This window comes from Zonotrichia albicollis, chromosome 23 (genome assembly GCF_047830755.1).
Source record: "Zonotrichia albicollis isolate bZonAlb1 chromosome 23, bZonAlb1.hap1, whole genome shotgun sequence".
NCBI classification, from domain to species: Eukaryota; Metazoa; Chordata; class Aves; order Passeriformes; family Passerellidae; genus Zonotrichia; species Zonotrichia albicollis.
The window spans coordinates 1,193,122-1,216,743 of NC_133841.1; the positions used below are offsets into that span (position 1 = coordinate 1,193,122).

Sequence of the window (23,622 nt, forward strand, 5' to 3'; positions counted from 1 at the left end):
GTGACACCGGTCACTCCAGTTTGCACTGGCCCTTGATACCCTTTTATTTCCTGGGGTGGCCTCGGGGGGCCACGTTGGGGGCTGTGGGGGGGGCGGGGTTCACTCCCTGCCCCCCATTTGGGGGTGCCCGTGTGTGAGGGGGGGTCGGGCTGTGCCCTGTCCCCTCCTGTGCCAGGGGTGCGGGTGGGGAGGGGGCTGGGACCCCTCGGGGTGGTGACAGGGGGGGTGGCAGGACGGGCTGGGGGTGTCCCAGTGCCCTCTGCATCCCGAAAGGGGCCGGGCCGGTGTCCCTTGGCCGTGCCCCGTGTGTGTGCCCGGGGTGTGCTGTGGGTGGGGATGGGCTGCGGGACCCCCCCGGTTTTCAGCTGCGCCGCTGCTCCTGCTCCGCCTTTTTCTTGTGCTTGTCGCGCTGCTTGTCCGCCTTGTCCCGGGCCTTGCGCTCCCGCTCGGCCGCCGCGCTCAGCTCCTTCAGCCGCCGCTTGAGCACCGCGCGGTCCTGCGAGCTGCCCACGCCCAGCGCCTGCGGCACCGCGGGCTGGCACGGGCACCCCGGGACGGAGCCTCCCCAGCAGCGGCTCCTTGGGGTGCCCACAACGCCCGTGCCTCCCTTGGGGTCCCCAGAACCGCCCGTCCCTCCCTTGGGATCGTCCCTTGGGGTACCCGGGCATCCCGACCCATGGAGAGGCCAGCTCGGCCAATGGGGTTTGGGTACCCATGGGAACCCACTTTGGGGTGCCCCGAACCATCCCAGACCTTCCTGCCCCATGGGAACCCACTTTGGGGGTACCCTAAACCCTCCCAGATCTTCCTGCCCCATGGAAATGGGGAACCCCGAACCCATCCCAGCCCTTCCTGCCCAATGGAATTGGGGTACCCCGACTCATCCCAGCCCTTCCTGCCCCATGGAACTGGGGAACCCCAAACCCTCCCAGCCCTTCCTGCCCCATGGAATTGGGGTACCCCGAACCCTCCCAGCCCTTCCTGCCCCATGGAAATGGGGTACCCCAAACCCATCCCAGCCCTTCCTGCCCCATGGAAATGGGGTACCCCGAATCCTCACAGCCCTTCCTGCCCCCTGGAATTGGGGTACCCCGAACCCATCCCAGCCCTTCCTGCCCCATGGAAATGGGGAACCCCAAACCCATCCCAGACCTTCCTGCCCAATGGAAATGGGGAACCCCAAACCCTCCCAGCCCTTCCTGCCCCATGGAATTGGGGTACCCCGAATCCTCACAGCCCTTCCTGTCCCCTGGAATTGGGGTACCCCGACTCATCCCAGCCCTTCCTGCCCCATGGAACTGGGGAACCCCAAACCCATCCCAGCCCTTCCTGCCCAATGGAAATGGGGAACCCCAAACCCATCCCAGCCCTTCCTGCCCCATGGAATTGGGGCACCCCAAACCCATCCCAGCCCTTCCTGCCCAATGGAAATGGGGAACCCCAAACCTATCCCAGACCTTCCTGCCCAATGGAAATGGAGAACCCCGAATCCTCACGGCCCTTCCTGCCCCATGGAATTGGGGAACCCCAAACCCATCCCAGCCCTTCCTGCCCAATGGAAATGGGGAACCCCGAACCCATCCCAGCCCTTCCTGCCCCATGGAATTGGGGTACCCCGACCCATCCCAGCCCTTCCTGCCCCCTGGAATTGGGGTACCCCGAACCCATCCCAGCTCTTCCTGCCCCATGGAACTGGGGAACCCCAAACCCATCCCAGCCCTTCCTGCCCAATGGAATTGGGGAACCCCGAACCCTCCCAGCCCTTCCTGCCCCATGGAACTGGGGTACCCCGAACCCTCCCAGCCCTTCCTGCCCCACACAATCCCCTCCCCTGGAGCACCCTGAGCCTTTCTCCCTGCATCTTTCGGGGTCCCTGGAGCCCCCCCGGCCCCGCACCTTGAGCTTGGCCCCATCGAGCAGCAGCAGGCGGGACCCGTCCACGCCGCGCTCGGCGAATTCCCGCACGTAGCGCTCCAGGCCCAGGCTCTGCAGCCACTGCCCCACCTGGCCGCACGTCCAGCCCGCGGCCGCGCCCGCCGGCTCCTCCAGCAGCTGCGCACGGGGGTCAGCCGGGGGTCCCCGGGGCACCGGGGTGGGCACAGCCCCGGCCCCGCGCCCCCAGCGCCGCTCTCACCTCGTCCGAGGACTGCGACAGCGTGTGGTACGGGTACGAGCACTTGGGGGGGCCCGGCAGGCGCGGGCTGGCGCTGGATGGGGGCGAGTCCTCGCTCAGCTCCGAGTCCTGGGCAGCGGGAGGGACAGGGATGGGACACCAGAGCCATCCCAGCAACCTCCAGAGCCACCCCAGTGACCCCCAGTGACACCTGAGCCACCCCAGAGACACCCAGAGCCACCCCACTGCCCCCAGAGCCACCCCAGAGCCACCCCAGTGACCCCCAGTGACACCTGAGCCACCCTGGTGACACCCAGAGCCACCCCACTGCCCCCAGTGACACCCAGAGCCACCCCACTGCCCCCAGAGCCACCCCAGCAACCTCCAGAGCCACCCCAGTGACACCCAGTGACACCTGAGCCACCCCAGAGCCCCCCAGTGACACCCAGAGCCACCCCAGAGCCCCCAGTTGGCTGCCAGCCCCCTCAGAGCGTTGATTCCTGTAAAGCCACCCTGACCCTAAAGGATTTTATACACCCCCAATTCCTGTCCTGACTCTACAGGGCTCTGACACCCCCACAAAGCCCCCCTGACCCTGTGGGGATTCGAGTCCTCTCCCTGACCCTATGGGGCTTTGTGCCCTGTCCCCAGAGCTGGTGTCACCCCCTCTCTCAGAGCCCATGGGGTCCCCAGGCCTGTCCCCATGTCAGGGCTCACCTGTGAGGCGGATTTGGGGGGGCTGAGCCCCTCATGCCGGGGGGAGCCCGCGGGGGACGCGGGGCCGGGCGAGCCCCGGGCGCTGTCCGAGAACCAGGAGAAGGGCAGGAATGGGGACCCTGAGGGGCGGCCAGGCCCCTCTGACACATCCCTGGGGACACAGCAGGGTCAGGGGGTGTCCCCAGATGTCCCCAGGCTGTCCCTAGGTGTCCCCCTGTCCCGGGCAGTTCCTCACCTGCTGCCCATGGACAGGCGGTTGCTGCTCTTCTCCTTGCGGCTCTTCCCAGAGGATGCCCGGCGCAGGGTCACCCTGGGGACAGGGGTGGTGACCTGAAGGCTGGGGCACCAGGACCCCCTCTGTCTGTCCATCCATCCATCCATCCATCCATCCATGGAACCATCTATCCATCCGTCATCCATCCATCCATGCATCCATCCATCCATGGATCCATCCATCCATCCATCCATCATCCATCCATCCATCCATGGATCCATCCATCCATCCATCCATCCATCCATCCATCCATCCATCCATTCATCCATGGATCCATCCATCCATCCATCCGTCCATCCACCCATCATCCATGCATCCATGCATCCATGCATCCATCCATCTATCCATGGATCCATCCATCATCCATGCATCCATCCATCCATGGATCCATCCATCCATCCATCCATCATCCGTCCATCCATCATCCATCCATCCATCCATCCATCCATCCATCCATCCATCCGTCATCCATCCATCATCCATCCATCCATCTATCCATCCATCCATGGAACCATCCATCCATCCATCCATCCGTCCATCCATCCATCCGTCCATCCATTAATCCATGGATCCATCATCCATCCATCCATGTCCCTCCCCGCTGCCCAGGCTGAGCTCTCACCCCAAATCCAAGAATTTCCTCCTCGTTTTCTTATCAAGCCCCACGGTCGGGCTGGCGGGCGAGGGGGGACTCATGTCCCGGCTGTCATCTGCAGGGGTGGCACTGGGCTGTCACCCTCTTTCCCCCCAAGGTGTCCCCAGGGTCTGGGGGGGTCTCACCTTCGCTGTGCTGCCGGGGCCGGGGGTGGCGGCGGGTGAAGCCGGGGGAGCTGTCGGAGCTGGGGCAAGACTGGGGCGCGGGGGGCCCTGAGAGCCCCTCCTGGGACGGGGTGTTGGTGAGGGGCCGGTAGCGGCTGAGGGGGGGCGTGGGGGCCGGGGCATCCCCCAGGCCCGGCCGTGCCACCCCCGGCTCAAAGGAGAAGCCGTCGGTGCGGGAGAAGGGCGAAGGGGCCGGGGGGCTGCCCTCGCCCTCTGTGCCCTGCGGGGGCACGGGCAGGGGTCAGAGCCCTGCAGCCTCCCGGGTTGTCCCCTTGGCCACCTCCCCTGCCCCCAAACACAGCATCCTCCAACCCATCCTTGGTGTCCATGGTGCCCCCAGGCCTGTCCCTGGGATCCCTGGTGTCCCCAATCCCTGTGCCCCCGAGCCCTGGTGTCCCCAATCCCTGACACTCCCAGCCCCACTGTCCCTCAAGTCCATCCCTGAGGCCCCCAATCCCTGTGACCCCCCAGACCTGGTGTCCTCTGACTCTGTCCCTGGTGTCCCCACCCCCTGTGACCCCCCCAGACCATGTGTCCCCAATCCCTGTGAGCCCCCCAGCTCCTTGTCCCCTGAGTCCATCCCAGGTGTCCTCAATCCCTGTGAGCCCCCAGCCCTTGATGTCCCCCAAGGCCATCCCTGAGGTGCCCAATCCCTGTGACCTCCAGCCCCACTGTCCCCTGAGTCCATCCCAGGTGTCCCCAGCCCCTGTGACCCCACATCCCCAGTGTCCCCATGCCCCCCAGCCCCTGTGACCCCACATCCCCAGTGTCCTTATGCCCCCCAGCCCCTGTCCCGTCTCACCGCTGCCTCGGGCCCCTCGTCGCCCTCGGTGGAGCTGGCGCTGTCGCGCAGGCGGGAGCGCGAGGGCCGCTGGCGGCGGCCGCGGGCCAGGAGCCGGGCGCGGGCCTTGTGCAGGCTGCTGTCCAAGCGTGGCGTCTCTGGAACCACAGCGGTAAAATCTGCCCGTGACAGAGACACCGGGGCAGAGACAGACGGACACATGGACAGACAGCGGGAGGTGGGAGAGAGCGGGAATGGGGGGGTGAATGGAGGGATGGACATGGATGGATGGACGGACAAATGGATGATGGATGGATGATGGATGGATGATGGATAGAAGGAAGGATGGATGGAGGGATGGATGAATGATGGATGGAGGGATGGATGGACGGATGGAGAGACAGACAGATGGGAGACAGAGGGAGGGATGAGCAGGGAGAAGGGGACAGGGAAGCGTTGGAGGCAGGTGGACAGACAGGGAAGGCCAGCCCAGCAGAGGGGGGACAGAGGGACAGAGGGACAGGGACAGGGCAGGAGAGCCAAAGGGCAGGTGGGCAGTCCCAGGAAGACAGGAGTGGGCACAAGGAGAGGGGAGCATTGGGGACATGGATGGGGTACCCCGGTGGGGTGGGACAGGGGACAGGGGGACAGAGAGAAATGTTCAAAGAGATGGCCCAGCACAGGGACAGAGGAGTGGGTGACCCTGAGGACAGATTGTCCCCGTCACCCAGAGGGGACACGCTTTGCCCAGATGCCACCGGGATCCCCCCAATATCCCCACCCTGCTCTGAGCCCTGCACCCCAACCCCACCCGAGGTCCCTGTGTCCCCAGGTCCCTGTCACCCTCTGCACACCTCTGTGCCCCTGACCCCCATGTCTGTGTGCCCTGGATGTGTCCCCATGTCCCTTCCCCACGCACACCCCCGTGTCCCCAAGCCCACATTGTCCCCAAACCCTGACACAGGAGGACACTGAGGATGGGTGGGGACCCACGGGTGGCTCTGCACCCCCAGGGGAGCTCTGCACCCCACGCCCCCCCCGGAACAGGAACTCACCAAAAACCTCATCCGTGTCCTGCAGCTTGGAGACCGACATGGTGGGACAGGGCTGGGGACAGAGGGGACATCAGGAGGAGGGACAGGGCTGGGGACAGAGGGGACATCAGGGGAGGGACAGGACTGGGGACAGAGGGGACATCAGGGGAGGGACCAGCCCCTCTGTGCCTCCCACGGGACGGGAGCTGGGGATCCCCGCTGCAGAGCGGCCGGGAAGGGGTTAAACCCCCCCGCCCCCGGTGCTCGGGGAGTCTCGGGAGGGGAGGGGGCTCCTCGGCATCGGGTGGGGGGGGGGTGGGCGACCAGCCCCGGGAGGGGCCGGTACCGGCGGGTGGGGGAGGCTGGACCGGGAATGGTGTCCCTGGGTGTGGCTGGACCGAGAATGCCGGACCGGGAATGAGTCTGGACCGGGAATATCGAACCGAGGGGATGGGGCTGTCCCGGGGGACGGGAACTACCGGGAACGTAACGGGGATGTACCGGGGCTGGGGTTATAGCGGGGCTGGGGCTGTACCGGGGCTGGGGCTGTACCGTGACTATACCGAGGCTGTATCGGGGCTCTATCGAGTCTATACCGGGGCTGTACCGGGGCTGGGGCTGTACCGTGACTATACCGAGGCTGTACCGGGGCTCTACCGAATCTATACCGGGACTATATCGGGACTGTACCGAGGCTGTACCGGGGCTGGGGCTATACCGGGGCTGTACCGTGACTATACCAGGGCCGTACCGGGGCCGCTGTCCGGGGTGACGCCCTGCCCGACCCCCCCCACCCCACTCACCCGCGCTCCTCGGGCATCCTGCTCGGCCCCGCTCGCCTCCCGCCGGGCCGGGCTCGGGGCCGGTGTCGGGGCCGGTGGGAGCGGAGGGCGCTGCCGAGCCGCCCCGCCGGGCCGGGGGCCGCGGGGGGGGCACAGGAACCCGGAAACGGAGGGGGCGGCGGGGGCGGGGTCTGCCCCGCCCGGAACGAGCCCGGGGCTGAACGGACACCGGGGATGGGCGTGGGGGGGACACCGGGACCCGAGGGACAGCGAACACACCGGGGTGCTGAACCGACACCGGGGATGGGGACGTTGGGGATGGGGACAGCGGGACCCGGGGGACCGCGAACACGAGCCCGGTGCTGAACGGACAGCGCCGGGGGGCACAGAGGGCACGGCCACACCGGGCACCGAGGCACGGACGTGCGACGGTGCTGAAGGGACAGCGACCGGCGGGACACGGGCACGGCCACAGCGCTGCCACCAGCGTCCCCATCGTCCCCAGTGTCCCCGAGTGTCCCCCAGTGCCCACGGGCCCAGGGGCTCCTCCCGCGCCGTGCCCATCTCTCCCAGTGCCCCCCAGTCCCTCCCAGTGTCCCCCATCCTGCCCATTCCCCATGCCCCCCACTTCTTCCCACCACCCCAAATCACTCCCAGTCCTTCCCAGTCCCTCTCAGTTCCCCCCATCCTTCCCAGTCCCTCAATTCTTCTCACCCTCCCCAGTGCCCCCCACCCCTTTCTACCACCCCAAATAATTCCCGACATCCCCCCCACCCTCCCCGATGCCCCCCAGGCCCATCCGCCGGCAGGAGGAGGCGGGGGGCGAGGCCGAGCCCGTATTTGTGGGGCGGGGGTCTCGTTTATGGGGCGGGGGCGGCGCCGGGCGCGGAGAGCGGGAGCGGTGCTACATAGGTACATTATATATAGTATATACACCCACAGGTACACGTGTGAGATTAAATAACCCCGGCCCCCCCCGGGGCTCGCGCTCCCCGGACCCCCCCCCCCATTAAATAGCCCCCTCCCCCCTCCCCGAAGTGGCTCCAATCCAGTCGGACCCCCCGGCCCCGCCCCCCCCGCCCCCTCCCCACGCGCCCCCCCCGCCTCCCCTTCCCAGTATAACCAGCTCTGGCTCCCAGTTGCCCCCACATCCAGTTACTGTCGGAGACTCGGGGGCGGGGGGGGCAAAATAGAAACGAAAATCAAAGGGCGGGACCCCCCCGGCCGGGCTGGGGGCGGCCGGAGCTTGGGGGGTGTCCTGGCCCCAGAGAAATGCCGTGATTTTGGGGGGGGGGGGTTATTTACAGGTGAGGGGGGGGAGCATCGCCCCCACCCCAGAGGGGACCCCCCCCCCCGTGTGTCCCCCCCGCCCGGGGAAGGCGAAAGCCCCGGGCTGGGGGGGGGGCGTTGGTGGGGCTGGGGGTGTCCCCATAGAGGGGCGCCAGGCAGCCCCCCATTCCCGGGGGGGGCAGTGGGGCTGGTGCCCCCCATCCCCTCTGGGGGCTTGGCAAAGGCTCGGGGGTCCCCCCTGCCCGGCGATGGTGGCACTGAGGGGTCGGGGGGGACACTCGGGGTCCCCCCCCATGGCGATGGTCCCGGGGTCACCTCGATGTGGGGCTGGGGGTGAGTCCGTGGTGAGGGGGGGGGGGGCGGAGCAAAGACCCCCCCCGGCCGTGCTCCGGTGAGTCCCAAGAGGAGGAGCTGGGTCTGGGGGGGCTCCCAGCGTCCCCCCCAGCATGGCTCACATTATTTGGGTATTTGGGGGGGGGGCATTGTCCTGTGTGCCCCCCCCAGGTGTGCCAGCTGTGTCCGGGGGCGGGGGGGTCACGTCGAGGGGAGGGGGAGGCCTGGGGGGGGCCGCGCCCCCCCCGCGGGTCCATCACGTCACCACGAGACTCACACTGGACACAGACACGAACGCGGGGTGTCCCCCCCCCCGCGGACCCCCCGTCCGTGCCCCCGAGGGGGGTGGGGGGCACCAGGAGGCCTTGGCGGGGTCTCACCCCCCCCCTCCCCCCGGGGAAGGGCTGGGATGGGGCGGGGGGGCAGGGCCGGGGGTGGGGGGGGATGTGAGGGGGCCCCCCCCCCAGGATCGCTGCGGTTTTTGAGGGTGGTTTAGGTCGGGTTGGAATTTTTCAAAGTCTGCAGCTTGGCCTCCAGTTCGGAGATCTGAAAAACAGCAAAGGGGACAGGTCTCAGCGGGGGGGGCCGGGGGACACACACACCGGGCTGGGGGGGACACGGGGACACGCGGGAGGGGGACACAGCCATGGGGACAAGGGGGGCAGGACATGGGGGGTGGCACCGGGGGGACAGGGATGGGGCACAGAGATGGGAGGTGGGGACAGGGGGGAATGAGGGACACGTGGGGGGCAGACTGGGGACACAGGGGCTGGGGGACACATGGGGGTGACTGGGGGACACACTGGGGACACACGGAAGTGACTGGGGGGCACACAGAGGTGACCGGGGGACACACAGAGGTGACTAGGGGACACACTGGGGACACATGGGGGTGACTGTGGGACACATGGGGGTGACTGAGGGACACACGGGGGGCACAGGGATGGGCTGGGATGGGCAGGGGGCTGCAGGCAGGTGCTGGGTGAGTCTCTGTGGGATGCCAGGGGACATTTTGGGGGGTGATGGAGGTGGCTGAGTGGAGGGCGGGGGGCTCTGCTGGGTGTTGGGGACCTCCCCGCTGTGCCCTGGTGCCCCCCGGCCGGGCAGGGCCGGCCCCTCCCCGGTGACTCCCCCGGCAGGATCCTTTGGGATCCTTTGGGATCTGCTTTGCCCCACAGGACCCGTGGGGGATCCAGCATGACCAGCATGGGATCCCAACGGGAGCGCCGGGCCCCGCGCTCAGCACTGGTCACCGGGATCCCACAGATCCCCCACACTCGGTGCCGGTCACTGGGATCTCCTGGATCCCCTGGGCTTGGTTCCGGTCACCGGGATCCCTTGGGATCCCCCATGCTCGGTTCTGGTCACCGGGACCCCACAGATCCTCCAGGCTTGGCTCTGGTCACCGGGATCCCTTGGGATCCCCCACGCTCAGTTCTGGTCACCGGGATCCTTTGGGATCCCCCATGCTCAGTTCTGGTCACCGGGATCCCTTGAGATCCCCCATGCTCAGTGCCGATCACCGGGACCTCCCACGCTTGGTGCCCATCGCCGGCACCCTGTGGATCCTCCAGGCTCGGTTCTGGTCACCAGGACCCTGCAGAGCCGGGATCCACTGCTGGGGAGATCCCTCTCGCCCCTCAGGGCATGTCAGGCCCCAGAGCTGGAGCCCGGGCAGATCCGCTGCGATCCAGAGCGGGATCCAGGCCCAGGAGGAGGCTCAGGACACCCAAGCAGATCCCAAGCAGATCCCCAGCAGATCCCAAGCAGATCCCCAGCAGATCCCGAGCAATCCAGCGGCAGCAGCAGGGTCCGGCGGGAGCAGATCCCCCACGGTCCGGTGTGGGATCCGTGGCTCAGTCCAGAGCTCCGGCGCCGCCCGTTGGGGTCTGGCGGCCGATCCCGAGCGGATCCCGGGATCCATCGCTGGCACGGGGCTGGGCAGGGGGTCAGGGACATCCCGCGTCCCGGCGCCCCGTGCCCACCTTCTCCTGCAGCTTCTCCATTTCCTCCTTGTGCGCCAGCTCCGACTCCTCCAGCACCCGCCGCTGCGCCGTCTCCTTCTTCAGGAACTCGATCTCCCTGTGGGGATTGGCACTGTGGGTGCCCGTCCCCAGCCAGGGCACATCCCAGGGTTTGGGTGGCAGGGCAGGACCCTGCTGGGCGGGTTGGGGTGCCTGGGGATCCCCCAGAGGATGGGCCATGCCCAGGGATGCTCAGGAAGGAGCTGGTGCCCAATGGATCATGGGATCCTGGAAAGGTTGGGCTTGGAAGGGAGCTCAAAGCTCATCCTCTGTCCCAGGGTACTCCCAAGATGGATCCGTGCCAAGGGGAAGGCCCCTGCCAATGGACAAAGGGTGCCCAGAAGGACTGGGCATCCCAGGGATGCGTCTGAGTCAAGGGGAAGGAGTTGGTTCCCCAGGGTGAGCGCAGGGAAGGTCCAGAAGGAAGGACAGAGGGTGCCAAGGAGGGTTTGGCACCTCAGGGAGGTGTCCCTGCCCAAAGGACGGTCTGTGCCCAGGGACAGGGGGTGCCACAGAGGGGTCAGAGCCCCTCGAGGGCTCCACACCAAGGGCACAGGGACAGAGGCTGCCTGGGGAGGGTCTGGTGTCCACGGGATGGACCCATGGCCAAGGGATGGACCTATGGCCAGGGATGGACCCATGGCCAAGGGATGGACTCATGGCCAGGGATGGACCCATGGCCAGGGATGGATCCAGGATCCACAGCCCAGGGATGGACCCATGGCCAAGGGATGGATCCATGGCCAGGGATGGATCCATGGCCAAGGGATGGATCCAGGATCCACAGCCCAGGGATGGACCCATGGCCAAGGGATGGACCCATGGCCAAGGGATGGATCCAGGATCCACAGCCCAGGGATGAACCCATGGCCAGGGGATGGCTCAGCCCAGTGTCATGGTCTGTGCCCAGGGACAGGGGTGCCCGGGAGGGATGGGACACCCTGGGGACAGGTCCCTTCCCGAGGGGACGCCAGGAGCTGCCCTCACTTCTGCTGGTACTCCTTGATGAGCCGCTTGGCCTTGCTGTACTTGCGCTCCAGGGTCTGGTACTGGGCCTGGGTCTCCTTGAGGTGCTCGTCCACGGCCTGGCACAGGTTCTGGGCCTCCATCCAGTAACCCTCCAGCTTCTCCATGCGCTCCTTGTTCTCCTCCACGCTCTGCTCCAGCTGGGCCTTCTCGGCCCTCCAGCGTGCCTTCTCCTGCTCCAGGCACTGCAGCTGGGGACAGCGGGGGTCACCACGGCGTGTGGCACAGCCAGGGAGCACAGTGGGACGTGGCACAGACAGGGATGGGGCATGGCACTGCCAGGGGACAAGCAGGACATGGCACAGACAGGGATGGGACATGGCACAGCCAGGGGACAGGGTGGCACATGGCACAGCCAAGGGATAGGACGTGGCACAGCCAAGGGATGGGATTGGTGCAGTGTGGCATGACATGGCACAGCCAGGTGACAGGCAGGACAATGCACAGCCAGGTGACAGGCAGGAGATGGCACAGCCAGGGGATGGGACATGGCGCAGTGCAGCATGACATGGCACAGCCAGGTGACAGGCAGGATGTGGCACAGCCAGGGGATGGGACATGGCACAGCCAGGAGACAGGGTGGGACATGGCACAGCCAGGTGATGGCACACGGCACAGCCATGGGAGCCATGGGGATGGGACATGGCACAGCATGGTAGGACATGGCACAGCCAGGTGACAGGCAGGACATGGCATGGCCCATGCAGGGCAGGTGCAGAAGGACATCCAGGGTGCCAGGGCAGCTGTCAGGATGTCCCCCCACCCATGGGCAGCCAGGACCCCTCCTCACCTTCCTCTTGAGCTGCTGGATCTCAGCCTCGGTCACGGCGTGTTTGATCTGGAGCTGTGGGAGAGCCAGGGTGGGCACGGGGTGGGCACAGAGTGGGCACAGCCCCCCGGGCGGGCACCCCCTGCCCTCTCCAGCCCCTCCTCACCTCCTTGAACTTGTGCACCAGCTTCTCGGGGTCCATCTCCACGGGGGACAGCGCGTCCTCGTTCTCGGCCAGCTCAAACACCTCGATGGCCATCTCCCCGCTGGGGAACATGGGGCTCATCTCCTCCTCCTCGTCTGTGGCGTACTCCCCGGTCTGTGGGGGGCACAGGGGCGGGGTTGGCACCTCTGGGTGCCCACCGTGCCACCCCCAGCCCTGCAGGGCAGCGCTGTGCCCTCCCTCACCTCCTCGTCATCCTCGGTGTACTGCGTGTAGCGCTGCTCCATCATCTCGCGCTGCCACCGCTCCTGCTCCAGCGTCTGCTGGATCAGCTGCGCCACCTCGCTCTGCTCCCCTGGCTTCTCCCGCCCGATCAGGAACCTGAGGGGCACCACGGGTCAGGGGGGACACCCAGGGGGCACCCAGGGGCACCATGGGTCAGGGGGAACACCCAGGGGGCACCTTTGATGCCCTTTGCAGGGGATACCCCTACAGCTCTCCCAGGAGCAGTGAGTTCAGGGAGTGAGGATGAGTTGGGAGCACTTTGGAGAACACCAAGGTGGCACTCTGGGGGCAGATGGGGACAGACTGTGGGGACAGGCTGTGGGGCAGGAATCCCCAGGATTCCAGGGGTGGCACAGCCAGGGGACAGCCCTGCAGCTCTCCCAGGAGTGGCAGGTTCAGGGGGTGAGGATGAGTCGGGAGCACTTTGGAGAACACCAAGGTGGCACTCTGGGGGCAGATGGGGACAGACTGTGGGGCCAGGCTGTGGGGCAGGGATCCCAGGGGTTCAGCACAGCCTGGGGGGACTCTCAGGGCTGCCCACCCCCCAAATCCCAGCTCATACCTGACCCTGCCCTTGGTGTTCCTGAGCACGGAGGCAGCGAAGCTCTGCGTGACGCCCACCAGGCTGGTGCCATCCACCTCCACGATCAGGTCGTTCACCTGGATCCTGGGGACAAGGACACCCTCACAGCCCCTGCCCAGCCCTGGGGCAGCCCTGGCAGCCCTGCCCCGCTGCCCCCAGCCGTACCTGCCATCCCGGTGTGCTGCTCCTCCTTCCGTCACCGTCTTGACGAAGATTCCCAACTTCTCCAGGCCCATGTCGGCCCCCGCGCCCATCCCGATGATGCTGATGCCAAGCCCCTCCGAGTCTGCGGGCACACAGAGCCGTGTCCTGCCGGGCTGGCACCTCTGGCCTGCCCTGGGCACGGCCCTGGGGGTGGCACCCACCTTTCTCCAACTCCACGGGGAACAGGTCGAGCCTCTCCACCCTCTTCTCCAGCTCGTACTCGGCCGAGGCCGCCATGGGATCCACGTCCTCATTGCGGCGGTCGTAATCCTCGTTGGAGTAAGTGCTGAACACCTGGGGGCACCAGGGAGGGCTCAGCCAAGGGGGGAAAACCCCACAGGAGCCCCCCAGGATGGAACTGAGCCCTTGGAGAGCCCCAAATGGTGACAGGGGGGAGATGGGAAGGACAAAGGGGTGAGTGAGGGTGGCTCGGGGACAGGGGACGGTGCCAGGACACCCCAAAGCCTCCCTGGCCAAGCTGGGATGGGCACCCAGGCTGGAGCCATGCCCTGCTCCCTGGGGGCGGTGGGGAGGGGCTGGCCAGGCCTGGCAGATGTCCCTGGAGGGGCCCCAGCCCCTCGGTGCCGCCAGGGAGGGGATTAGGGATCACACAGCACGGGATAAAGCCTGGCCACAAAGGGAATTAGGGCCCAGTGTCAGGGGACAAAGGCTGGTGACACCCACGGATGGGCAGGAGCCACCGTGTGGCACCCAGGGGTGACAGGGAGGAGCAGGGCAGGGGACAGAACGATGTCCCCCTGTCACAGGAAAACCCTAGGGGGGTCTCATGCTGTGCCCCCCATCTTGTCCCTGGGTCCTGGGGGATTTGGGATTGGGGGGGGGTCTGCAGTGGGGAAGGGGCTGCAATGTGCCCCCAGTGCTGGGCTGGGTGGGGGTCCCCAATGTCACCCACCTTCCCCCCCACCCCCACAGTGGGTTTGGGGGGCTCAGCATCACCCAGGCAGGAGTTTGGGGTGCTCTAAAATCTGGGTGTCCACCCCACTCACCCCTATGGGTTCCTCCCCTCAGGTGAGAGGCTTTGGGGTGAGCAGAGCATCCCAAAACCTCCTCCATCCCAAAATCCTCATCAATGGGGTGAGCAGAGCACCCCAAAAACCCCATCCATGGGGTGAGAAAAGCACCCCAAAACCTCCATCCATGGGGTGAGCAGAGCACCCCAAAATCCCCATCCATGGGGTGAGAAAAGCACCCCAAAACCTCCATCTGTGGGGTGAGCAGAGAACCCCAAAAACCCCATCCATGGGGTGAGCAGAGAACCCCAAAAACACCTATCTGTGGAGTGAGCAGAGCACCCCAAAAACCTCATCCATGGGGTGAGCAGAGCACCCCAAAATCCCCATCCATGGGGTGAGCAGAGCATCCCAAAACCCCATCCATGGGATGAGTAGAGCATTCCAAAAACCCCATCCATGGGGTGAGCAGAGAGCCCCAAAAACCCCTATCTGTGGGGTGAGTAGAGCACCTCAAAATCTCCTCTATGCCAAAAACCCCATCCATGGGATGAGTAGAGCATCCCAAAAACCCCATTTATGGGGTGAGCAAAGCATCCCAAAATCCCCATCCCCAGCCAGGGCACCTTCCCAGGGCTGGGCTGGCACATCCCACGGGACCAGGGCCACCCTCCTGCTGCAGCCCCCCGTGTCACGGCCACCGCTGTCCCCAGCCGGGCCATGGCAGTGTCTGTCCCCTGTCCCCGTCCCAGGTGGGGCCACCCACCCGCTCTGACTCAGAGCCAGAATATAGGCCGGCCTCTAAAAATAACCCGGCTCGGGCACAAAGCACCCGCTGCTGCTGCTGCTGCGGCCGGGGGGACCCGGGCGGGAGGGAGGGGACACCCCCAAAGAGCTGCACGGCCCCGTTATCCCCCCCTCTATCCCGGCTGGGGACCCCCAGCCCCGCAGGATCCCCGCAGGGAGGGGGTGATGCCGCCCACCCGGCCACGCTGCCGAGCACTTCCCCTTCCTCCCTTCCTCCCCTTCCTCCTCTGCCTCCCTTCCTGCCTTCCTCCCCTTCCTCCTCTGCCTCCACTTCCCCAAACCGTCCTGGGCACCGAGCACATCCCCTTCCCCCGCCATTGTCACCGTGTCCCCAGGGACCCCCGGGCAGGGAGGAGCCCCCAGGGATGCCCCAGCCCCATTCTGGGGCATTTCGGGCATCCCCACCCAAAATATGGAGAGGTTTGGGCCTGGCCTGGGCACGACACAGGGGTGGCACTGGGTGCTGTGCTGGGTCCCAGTGCCACCTGTCCCTGTCACACCGGGCCTGGGGGGTGCAGGCATGGCCCTTCATTAACCAGCTAATTAACCAGGCCCAGGCTCTGCTTCCCCCAGCGCAGGGACAGGGACAGGGACAGGGACAGGGACAGGGACAGGGACAGGGACAGGAAGCCCTGTCCCATGGGGGGCACAGGGCATGGAGACACAGACCCCCAGCCCCTTTTTCTATCACTGCTAAAGGGGTGATTGTGTGGGGGTCACAAAGCCCAGGCTGGGCTGCCCCATCACCCTGGGGTACCCCTCACCCTGGTGTACCCCTCATCCTGAGGTACCCCTCACCCTGGGGTATCCATCACCCTGGTACCCCTCATCCTGGTGTACCCCTCACCCTGGTGTACCCCTCACCTTGGTACCCATCACCCTGGCTGCCCTCCGTCCCTGTTCAGCCACCCCAATGCCCAGGCAGGCTCACCTGGATGGGGGCCGTGCTGAACTGGATCTTGCGGTTGGGCACGGGCTCCTCTTCCTCGGACAGCCCCGGGATCTCCACGCAGCCCGACTCGGGCTCGTACAGCCCTTCGGCCTCGTCCTCCTCCTCCAGCCCGCTGCCCCCCGAGTCCTCCCCGAGCCCGCTGTAGGCACTTATGTCCACCAGGTCGGCCTCGGAGAAGTCCTCCTTCTTGGCCTCCTCGGAGCCATCGCCCTCCTCCGCCCGCTCGCCCTTGATGCCCTCCTCGCCCGCGGTCACCCCCGAGCCCCCGTCCGGCCGTGGGGCTGCTGGGCCTTCATCCCCTTTGGCCGGCTGGGCCGCGGGCACCGCTTCACCCGCCGCTGCCTCCTCCTCCTCCTCCTCGCCCTCTCCGCTCTCCTCCACCTCCACGGGCTTGATCTTGCACACCTCCTGCACCCTTGGCGCCGTCGCCTCCTTCTCCGCCGGCCGCCCGCTCTTCGCCGCTGCCTTCTCCTCCTCGGGCGGCCGGGCGCGGGCTGGGGTGGCATTGCCATCGCCGGTGCCATCGCCCCGCGTGCCGGGCGTGAACACCCTGGGCCGCTTGGCCACCGCCTTGGCGCCCAGCGGCGCGGCCGCCCGGCCCTGCGCCTTGTGCAGGTTGTTCCTCAGGTCGGCCTTCTCGAAGACGGCGCTGAGCTGGCTCACGGTGGGCGACACAGCGTCGGCGTCCAGCTTGTCCAGGGACTCGGTGCTGCCGTTGAACCTCACCACCACGTCCAGCTTGCGGTCCTGGAAGCCGGCGCGCTCCTTGCGCAGCAGCAGCTTGGTGCTGGTGGCCTTCTCCTGCGGGCTCCTCTCGAAGATCTTGCGGGTCTCCTGCAGCTTCGAGAAGGGTTTGTCGGGCTTGGAGTCGAAGCGGCTGACGCGCTCCGAGACGCTGGTGCCCAGCTTGAGGAGGCTGCCCTGGTCCACGCCATCGCCCAGGCTGCCGGCTCGGGGCAGGGAGAGCCGCACCGGCTTCTCCTTGGCCTTGGCCAGGTCGCAGGCGCCCTCGGGGCCGGGCGCCGTCCCCATCTGCAGGAACATGTTCTTGATCCGATGCACGTTGGAGCCATACTTCTTCCCGCGGCTCTTCTTGCCGTCCTCGCCGTCGGCCTCCTTTGTGGGCGCCAGGGCCTGGATGCTGGCCTCGTAGGCGTTCCGGTGCGGGGACGCGCTGCGCAGCCCCCCGGCCCCCGCCGCGCCCCCGGCCGAGGGGGCCCCCCCGGCCCCGCCGGCCTCGGTCCTCAGCATGGTCCCGGCGCCCGCATCGCTCGCCGCCACCGCCGCCGCTGCCCCCGGGCCCCGCGCCCGCTACCGCGCCATGGGCGGGGGGCTGTGCCGGGGGGCTGTGCCGGGGGGCAGCGCTGCCCCGGCCCGGTCAGGCCATGGCCATCCCGCGGGCCCCTCCGCTTCTTCCTGCCTGCCTGCCTTCCTTCCTTCCTCGCCGCTCCTCCTCCTCCTCCTCTTCCCCTTTCTGCGCGCCGGTGATGGAGCCGCCGCCGCCGCCGCCGCCGCGCTCTGCCCGCCCCGCTGCCCGCAGAGCCCTCTGGGTCTGAGCAGCGCTCGCTCTTCCTCTTCCTCAGCCGCGCTTCGGCCTCAGCGCCGCCGCCGCCGCCGCAGCCCGGCCATGGGGACGCTGCGCTGCGCTCCCCGCGCCCGCCCCGGGGTCCCCTCCCTGCGGCGGGGCCCCCCCGGCACCGCGCTGTGCAGCCTGGGGCCCCCCCGCCGCATCTGCCGTGCTGCCACCCCCCGGCTCTGTCCCCGCGTGTCCCCACCCGCGTCTGTCCCCGCGTGTCCCCCTCTGGTTCCGTCCCCGCGTGTCCCCCTCTGGTTCCGTCCCTGTGTCCCCCTCCCCAGCTCTGTCCCCTTGTGTCCCCCCTCTCCCTCCTCAGTTCTGTCCCCATCTCTCTCCCGCAGCTCTGTCCCCGTGTCCCCTCGGTCTCGTCCCTGCACCCCCCAGATTGGTAGCCACCCCCCGGATCTGTCCCTGTGTCCCCACATCACCCCCCATCCTGTCCCCTTATCCCCCCCAAATTTGTACCCACACCCCCCCCGTTATCCCCGTGTCCCCCCCCAGTTTGTACCCCCGTCCCCCATCCTGTCCCTGTGTCCCTTCCGGCTCTGTCCCCGTGTCCCCACTCCCGTCCCTGTGTCCCCTGTCACACCCACTTGTCCCCTGCTCCCCCTCACCGGGGTCCCCCCACGCCCTAAGCCCCCCCAGTGTCCCCACAGGACCCCGATGTCCCCCCGAACCCCTCGGGGGGTGCAGCGCACCCCCTGGCAGTGGTGGCAGGAGGGGACACTGTGACAAGGGCCCTGACCGGTGGGGACAGTGCTGCCCGCCGTTTCTGCACAGCCGGGGAATATTTTGGGGAGATTATTTACGTTTTTTCTCTTCCCACTGCGTTCCTGAGGGCGAGGGGGCAGACCCCCCCCCAGGTCCCTGTCACTGTCACCCCTCCCTGTCGCAACTCTCGTGTCACCGTCCCCACGCAGCGCACACGCGTGCTCCCGTCTCGCTGGTGGCCATACCGGGGGGGATCTCAGCTGTCCCCAGGTGTCCCCAAATCGCCACCTCCGAGTGGTGGCACCAGGACCAGCCCGCCCTGGGGACACCTCGGGGGGACACGGGACAGCCCCGGAGCGCCGTGCCTCGGTGACAGAGGTGGCACCGGAGGGGTGTCCCCTGTGGGACCCCCCCGAGGGCCCCCCCGGCCCCGCTGGCTCCGTCAATCAGCGCTGGCCCCGCTCCCGGTGCGGGAACATGGAGGGCCCCGAGCTGCTCCGGCTCTGGGCGCTGGCAGGCGAGTGACAGCCCTGTCACCCCCCGGGGGACACGGCAGGGCCTGGGGGGACAGAGGGGATGGGGGACCCCAAACTGGGGGGGACACGGGGGGTGCAGGGGGGAGGACAGGGGGGACGGGGCTGGGACGTGCCAGAGCTAAAAAAAGCCACCGTGTCCCTGTGCCAGCGGGGTGTGGGATATGGAAGGGACAATGAGTGGCACATCTGTGTGACAGCCAGGGCTGGGGAAAGTGCTGGGCCCATCCCGTCCTTGTCACCATCCTGTTCTTGTTCCCATCCCATCCTTGTCCCCATCTTGTCCTTGTTCCCTGCTCTGTCCCAGCCCTGACCTCATTCTATCCCTGTCACCATTGCCCCCAAACATCCTCTTGCTCTGCCCTGGGGACGCCTGGCACTGTGGGGACACCTGGCATTGTGGGGACACCTGGCACTGTGGGGACACCTGGCATTGTGGGGACACATTCCTGCCCCTCTGAGAGCACCGGGGGTCTGTGGGCACTGGGGAAACTGAGGCAGGGAGGGGCCAGGCTCCCAGCCCTGACTCCAGCCCCGTGTGTGGCCGCAGCCCTGGCCCTGGGGGTGTCCCTGGCCACTGTCCCCGACCACCACGTCCTCCCCGAGCTCCGCGTCCCCGCCGAGACCGGAGCCATCTTCGTGCACGAGCTGGAGCGGGAGCCCTTCCTGGAGGCCTTCAGTGGCAGCGAGGATGACGATGGTGAGGGCCAGGCCGGGGGGCTGGGCATGGTAAAGGGGGGGCACTGGCAGTGCCCATACCCACTCCGGTGTCCCCACAGCCCCGGTGACGTTCCGTGCCCACCTGTGGGGACACCCTGACCTGCCGCGGTGGCTGCGCCTGGCCCAGCGGGGCCCCGGGCAGCCCGGCTTCCTGTACGGCTGCCCGGGGGCACAGGAGCTGGGCACTCACAGCATCCAGGTACGAGCTGGGCACACACAGCATCCAGGTATGGGCACACACAGTGCCCAGGTATGAGCTGGGCACACACAGCATCCAGGTACGGGCACAAACAGCATCCGGGTACGGACTGGGCACAAACAGCCTCCAGGTATGAGCACACAGAGCATCCAGGTGTGAGCTGGGCACACACGGCATCCAGGTACGGGCACACACAGCGTCCAGGTATGGGCACACACAGTGCCCAGGTGTGAGCTGGGTACACACAGCATCCAGGTACGGGTTGGGCACACACAGCGTCCAGGTATGAGCTGGGCACACACAGCGTCCAGGTATGGGCACACAGAGCATCCAGGTACGGGCTGGGCACACACAGCATCCAGGTACGGGCACACACAGCGTCCAGGTATGGGCACACAGAGCATCCAGGTACAGGCTGGGCACACACAGCGTCCAGGTACGGACTGGGCACACACAGCATCCAGGTACAGCCCCACAGTGCCCAGATATGGCCCCACAGTGTCCAGGTATGAGCTGGGCACTCACAGTGTCCAGGTGTGGCCCCGTGGGTCCTGGACTGAGCCAGGGGCTTGGCTGGCCCACCCCAGGTGTCCCCTGTGTCCCCTCAGGTGCTGGCCTACAACCGCCACACCTTCGCCACCGCATCCCAGCGCCTCGTCATCGCTGTCACCCCTGCCCCAGGTACGGCCTGAGCGCCCCAAATCCCCCAGGATGGCCCCGTGGTGACCACGGGCTGTCCCCACGGGTGTCACCCCACAGGTGCCACCTCACGGGCTGTCCCCACGGGTGTCACCGTCCCCGCAGGCGGGCAGGCGCCGTTCCAGGCCGAGTTCCTGGTGGGGAACAGGGACGTGGAGGAGCTGCTGCCCGAGGCGGCGCGAGAGCTGTTCCTGCAGGCCTCGGCCGGGCTCTGGGAGCGCGGGGACCTGCACGTGGTCAATGTCACCTCCGCCCTGGACCGTGGTGGCCGCGTCCCGCTGCCCATCGAGGGCCGCAAGGAGGGGTACAGGCTGGGCCGGGGGTCATGGGGATGGACTCGGTGTCCCTGAGGGGGTTTGGGGTCACCTCTGGGCCGCAAGGAGGGGTACGGGCTGGGCCAGGGGTCATGGGGATGTACTCAGGGCCCATGAGGGGTTTGGGGTCACCTCTGGGCCACAAGGAGGGGTACGGGCAGGGCTGGGGGTCATGGGGATGTTCTCGGTATCCCTGAGGGTGTTTGGGGTCACCTCCCACCAGTGGTTTGGGGTCTTCTCACCATGGTGGGTTTGGGGTCACCTGCAATGCAAGGTGTACGTCCAGGTGGGCTCCCAAAGCCCCTCCTGACCATGGGGGGTTTAGGGGTCATCTCCCAGCAGTGGTGTGGGGTCTTCTCATCATGGTGGGTTTGGGGTCATCTGCCACGTAGGGTGTATGTCCAGGTGGGCTCCCACAGCCCCTCCTGACCATGGCTGGTTTTGGGGTGCCCTCCTGTGCAGGGTGTATGTCCAGGTGGGCTCCCACAGCCCCTTCTCGCCGTGCCTGGCCTCGGCCGTGTCCCCGCAGAGCCGTGCCCGCTGTCACCGCGGCCAGCGTCCCCTGGCCTCCTGCTACGACACCTTCGCCCCCCACTTCTCCATCCGCTGGTGCAACCTCACCCTGGTGAGACCCCCCCTGTGTCCCCCAACGTCCCCCTGTGTCCCTTGTGTCCCCTGTGTCTCCTGGTGTCACCTGTGTTCCCCCAAGTCCCCTGTGTCCCCCATGTCCTTTCGTGTTCCCCCATGTGTCCCCCCATGTCCCCCGTGTTCCCCAGTATCCCCTGTGCTCCCCCAAGTCCCTTTGTGTCCCCCTCTGTCCCCCATGTCCCCCATATCCCCCCAAGTCCCCCCGTGTCCCCCATGTCCCCTGGTGTCCCCCTGTGTCCCCTGGTGTCCCCCTCTGTCCCTCCATGTTCTCCCTTGTTTCCCTGTGTCCCCCCATGCCCCCTCATATTCCTCCATGTTCCCCTGTGTCCCCCGTGTCCCCATGTGTCCCTCCATGTCCCCCCTTGCTCCCCATGTCCCCTGGTGTCCCTGTGTCCCCCCATGTTCCCCCTTGTTTCCCCGAGGAACATGGGTTCCTCCATGTCTCCCATGTTCTCCCATGTCACCTTGTGTCCCCCATGTCCCCCTGTGTTCCTCCATGTCCCTGAGTGTCCCCCGTGTCCCCCCATGTCCCCTGGTGTCCCTCTGTGTTCCCTGGTTCCCCTGTGTGCCCCCATGTCCCCCATGTCCCCCCATGTCCCTCCATGTCCTTCCATTTCCCCCATGTCCCCCATTTCCCTCATGTCCCCCATGTCCCTCCATGTCCCCCATGTCCCCCATGTCCCCCATTTCCCCCATGTCCCCCATATCCCCCATGTCCCCCATATCCCCCATGTTCCCCCATGTTCCCCCATGTCCCTCCATTTCCCCCATGTCCCCCCATATCCCCCATGTCCCCCCATGTCCCCAGCCCCCCCTAGCCCCCATTCTCCCCCAGCTGCAGGTGTCTCCCACGCCCACCCCGCCAGGGCCGCTCTGGGGGCCAGGGGTGCTGGAGGGGGGGGCCCCCTTTGAGCCCCCCAGCGATGCCCCCCCCCGGGCGCTGCTGTCCCCGTTCCTGGTGACAATGCTGGTGCCGCTGGCCGTGGCCGCGCTGCTGTCGCTGCTCCTGGGCCACCTCATGTGCTGCCGCCGGGAGGGAGTGTGAGTCGGGGGTCCCCCCACCCCCCCGGGTGTCCCCTCCCCAGCCCCCGTGACCCCCGGGATGAGCCGGGGCTGGGGAGAGCCCTTCCCGCCATAATTATTGGGGTTTTCCCCTTTTTCTTGTGTTTTGTAGGGAAAAACGGGACTTGCAGACGTCTGAGTGAGTGCTGGTTGAGCTGTGGGGGTGCTGGGGGATGCTTTGGGGGGCTGCTTTGGGGGGGCTGCTTTGGGGGGGCTGCTTTGGGGGGCTGCTTTGGGAGGTTTCTTATGGCCGAGTGTGGGGACAGAGCTGGGGAGGAAAAGGGGGGACAATCAACTCTTTTGGGGGTGCCATGGAACCTAAAGGTCCCCCCACCCCCCCTACAGCCCCCTCCTGCCCTCCCCACCCCACAGACCACCCCAAAACCCCTCTGAGACACGGGATGGGGCACAAGGAACTGCTTCACTTCTGTGACAGCCTCTGAGGGACCCCGGGCAGGGAGGAGACCCCAAAGATGAGGGGCAGACCCCAGAAACGACACCCAAACCCCAATGATGGGGTTCAGGGCTCACTTTTGGGGGGCAGACACCAATAACTGCATTCAGACCCCAGTGACGAGGTGCAGACCCCCGTGACAGGGAGCACACCCTCATTTTTGGGGTGAAGACCCCAATAAAGTCATTCAGACCCACTGAAGGGTGAGCAGACCCCACTGACGGGGTGCACACCCTCATTTTTGGGGTGAAGACCCCAATTTTGGGGCGCACACCCAAACACCGACCATGGCTCACCCCATAACGGATCAGACACCCCAAAAATGTGTTCCCAAGGGGGGTTTGCTGGCAGCCCCAGCTCCATGCCGCGCTGTCCCCGCAGCCTCCAGCTGTTCCATCACAGCTCCATCGCGGGGGACACGCGGGAGCTGCGGCTCATGGCCGGCAGGCGGGACGTGCCCCGGGACGTGGCCCGGCCGCTCTCCACGCTGCCCATGTTCAACATCCGCACGGGACAGCGCACCGACCCCATGGGCAGCGCCCGAGCCCCGCTGCTGCCGCCCTGAGGGGACCCCGAGCCGGGGACACCGAGCCGGGGACACCGACAGAGATGGGGACAGCGACAGGGCTGGGGACAGCGTGTCCGGGGGGGTTTATGGGGGTAAAACCCCGGTAAGGGTGAGAAGGAGTTGTGGATCCGGAGGGTTTGGGGTGTCCCCGCTTTTTTTGGGGTGAATTTTGGTGCATAAATTGAGTTTCAGCGAAGAAATGAGGCTGTTT

The 23,622-nt window shown here is 67.0% G+C and overlaps 3 protein-coding genes across 5 annotated transcripts; 1 reads left to right on the plus strand and 2 right to left on the minus strand.

Moving 5' to 3' along the window:
- Positions 1 to 74: 74 nt before the first annotated feature.
- On the minus strand, positions 75 to 6,710 carry SAMD14 (sterile alpha motif domain containing 14). 2 transcript variants are annotated; one of them, XM_074557859.1, is made up of 10 exons: positions 6,542 to 6,710; positions 5,760 to 5,811; positions 4,726 to 4,883; positions 3,885 to 4,143; positions 3,727 to 3,814; positions 3,066 to 3,140; positions 2,831 to 2,981; positions 2,135 to 2,242; positions 1,897 to 2,052; positions 75 to 520 (listed from the first exon to the last, which is right to left on the minus strand). In XM_074557859.1, the coding sequence occupies exons 2-10, from the start codon at positions 5,797 to 5,799 to the stop codon at positions 362 to 364; spliced, it is 1,194 nt and encodes a 397-aa protein (XP_074413960.1). In that variant the 5' UTR covers positions 5,800 to 5,811; positions 6,542 to 6,710; the 3' UTR covers positions 75 to 361. The 2 variants fall into 2 exon arrangements, with proteins under 2 accessions (XP_074413960.1, XP_074413961.1); XM_074557860.1 differs by having other exon boundaries at positions 4,726 to 4,862; positions 6,542 to 6,709.
- Positions 6,711 to 7,425: 715 nt separating this feature from the next.
- PPP1R9B (protein phosphatase 1 regulatory subunit 9B) lies at positions 7,426 to 17,594 on the minus strand. The gene is made up of 10 exons (XM_074557857.1): positions 15,907 to 17,594; positions 13,359 to 13,491; positions 13,159 to 13,279; positions 12,973 to 13,077; positions 12,371 to 12,506; positions 12,129 to 12,281; positions 11,984 to 12,037; positions 11,155 to 11,384; positions 10,129 to 10,225; positions 7,426 to 8,689 (listed from the first exon to the last, which is right to left on the minus strand). Exons 1-10 carry the CDS (start codon positions 17,176 to 17,178, stop codon positions 8,636 to 8,638), a joined length of 2,355 nt encoding a protein of 784 aa, XP_074413958.1. The 5' UTR covers positions 17,179 to 17,594; the 3' UTR covers positions 7,426 to 8,635.
- Positions 17,595 to 18,549: 955 nt separating this feature from the next.
- On the plus strand, positions 18,550 to 23,616 carry SGCA (sarcoglycan alpha). Of its 2 annotated transcripts, none has more exons than XM_074557862.1 (9): positions 18,550 to 18,731; positions 19,298 to 19,447; positions 19,527 to 19,666; positions 20,275 to 20,347; positions 20,471 to 20,669; positions 21,142 to 21,304; positions 22,169 to 22,368; positions 22,502 to 22,528; positions 23,225 to 23,616. In XM_074557862.1, exons 1-9 carry the CDS (start codon positions 18,692 to 18,694, stop codon positions 23,406 to 23,408), a joined length of 1,176 nt encoding a protein of 391 aa, XP_074413963.1. In that variant the 5' UTR covers positions 18,550 to 18,691; the 3' UTR covers positions 23,409 to 23,616. The 2 variants fall into 2 exon arrangements, with proteins under 2 accessions (XP_074413963.1, XP_074413962.1); XM_074557861.1 differs by having other exon boundaries at positions 22,163 to 22,368; positions 23,225 to 23,615.
- Positions 23,617 to 23,622: the final 6 nt, after the last annotated feature.

Coding starts and splice junctions, on each gene's coding strand:
- PPP1R9B (XM_074557857.1), bottom strand. CDS start 17,178: ATGCTGAGGACCGAGGCCGGCGGGGCCGGGGGGGCCCCCTCGGCCGGG. Junction 13,280..13,358: donor CCCCGTGGAGTTGGAGAAAG/GTGGGTGCCACC, acceptor GTGTGCCCGCAG/ACTCGGAGGGGCTTGGCATC. Junction 8,690..10,128: donor TGGAGAAGCTGCAGGAGAAG/GTGGGCACGGGG, acceptor GCTGTTTTTCAG/ATCTCCGAACTGGAGGCCAA.
- SGCA (XM_074557861.1), top strand. CDS start 18,692: ATGGAGGGCCCCGAGCTGCTCCGGCTCTGGGCGCTGGCAG. Junction 20,348..20,470: donor CGCTGTCACCCCTGCCCCAG/GTACGGCCTGAG, acceptor CCGTCCCCGCAG/GCGGGCAGGCGCCGTTCCAG. Junction 22,369..22,501: donor TGCTGCCGCCGGGAGGGAGT/GTGAGTCGGGGG, acceptor TGTGTTTTGTAG/GGAAAAACGGGACTTGCAGA.
- SAMD14 (XM_074557859.1), bottom strand. CDS start 5,799: ATGTCGGTCTCCAAGCTGCAGGACACGGATGAGGTTTTTG. Junction 4,884..5,759: donor GGACACGGATGAGGTTTTTG/GTGAGTTCCTGT, acceptor TGTCACGGGCAG/ATTTTACCGCTGTGGTTCCA. Junction 521..1,896: donor TCGATGGGGCCAAGCTCAAG/GTGCGGGGCCGG, acceptor GCGGTGCCGCAG/GCGCTGGGCGTGGGCAGCTC.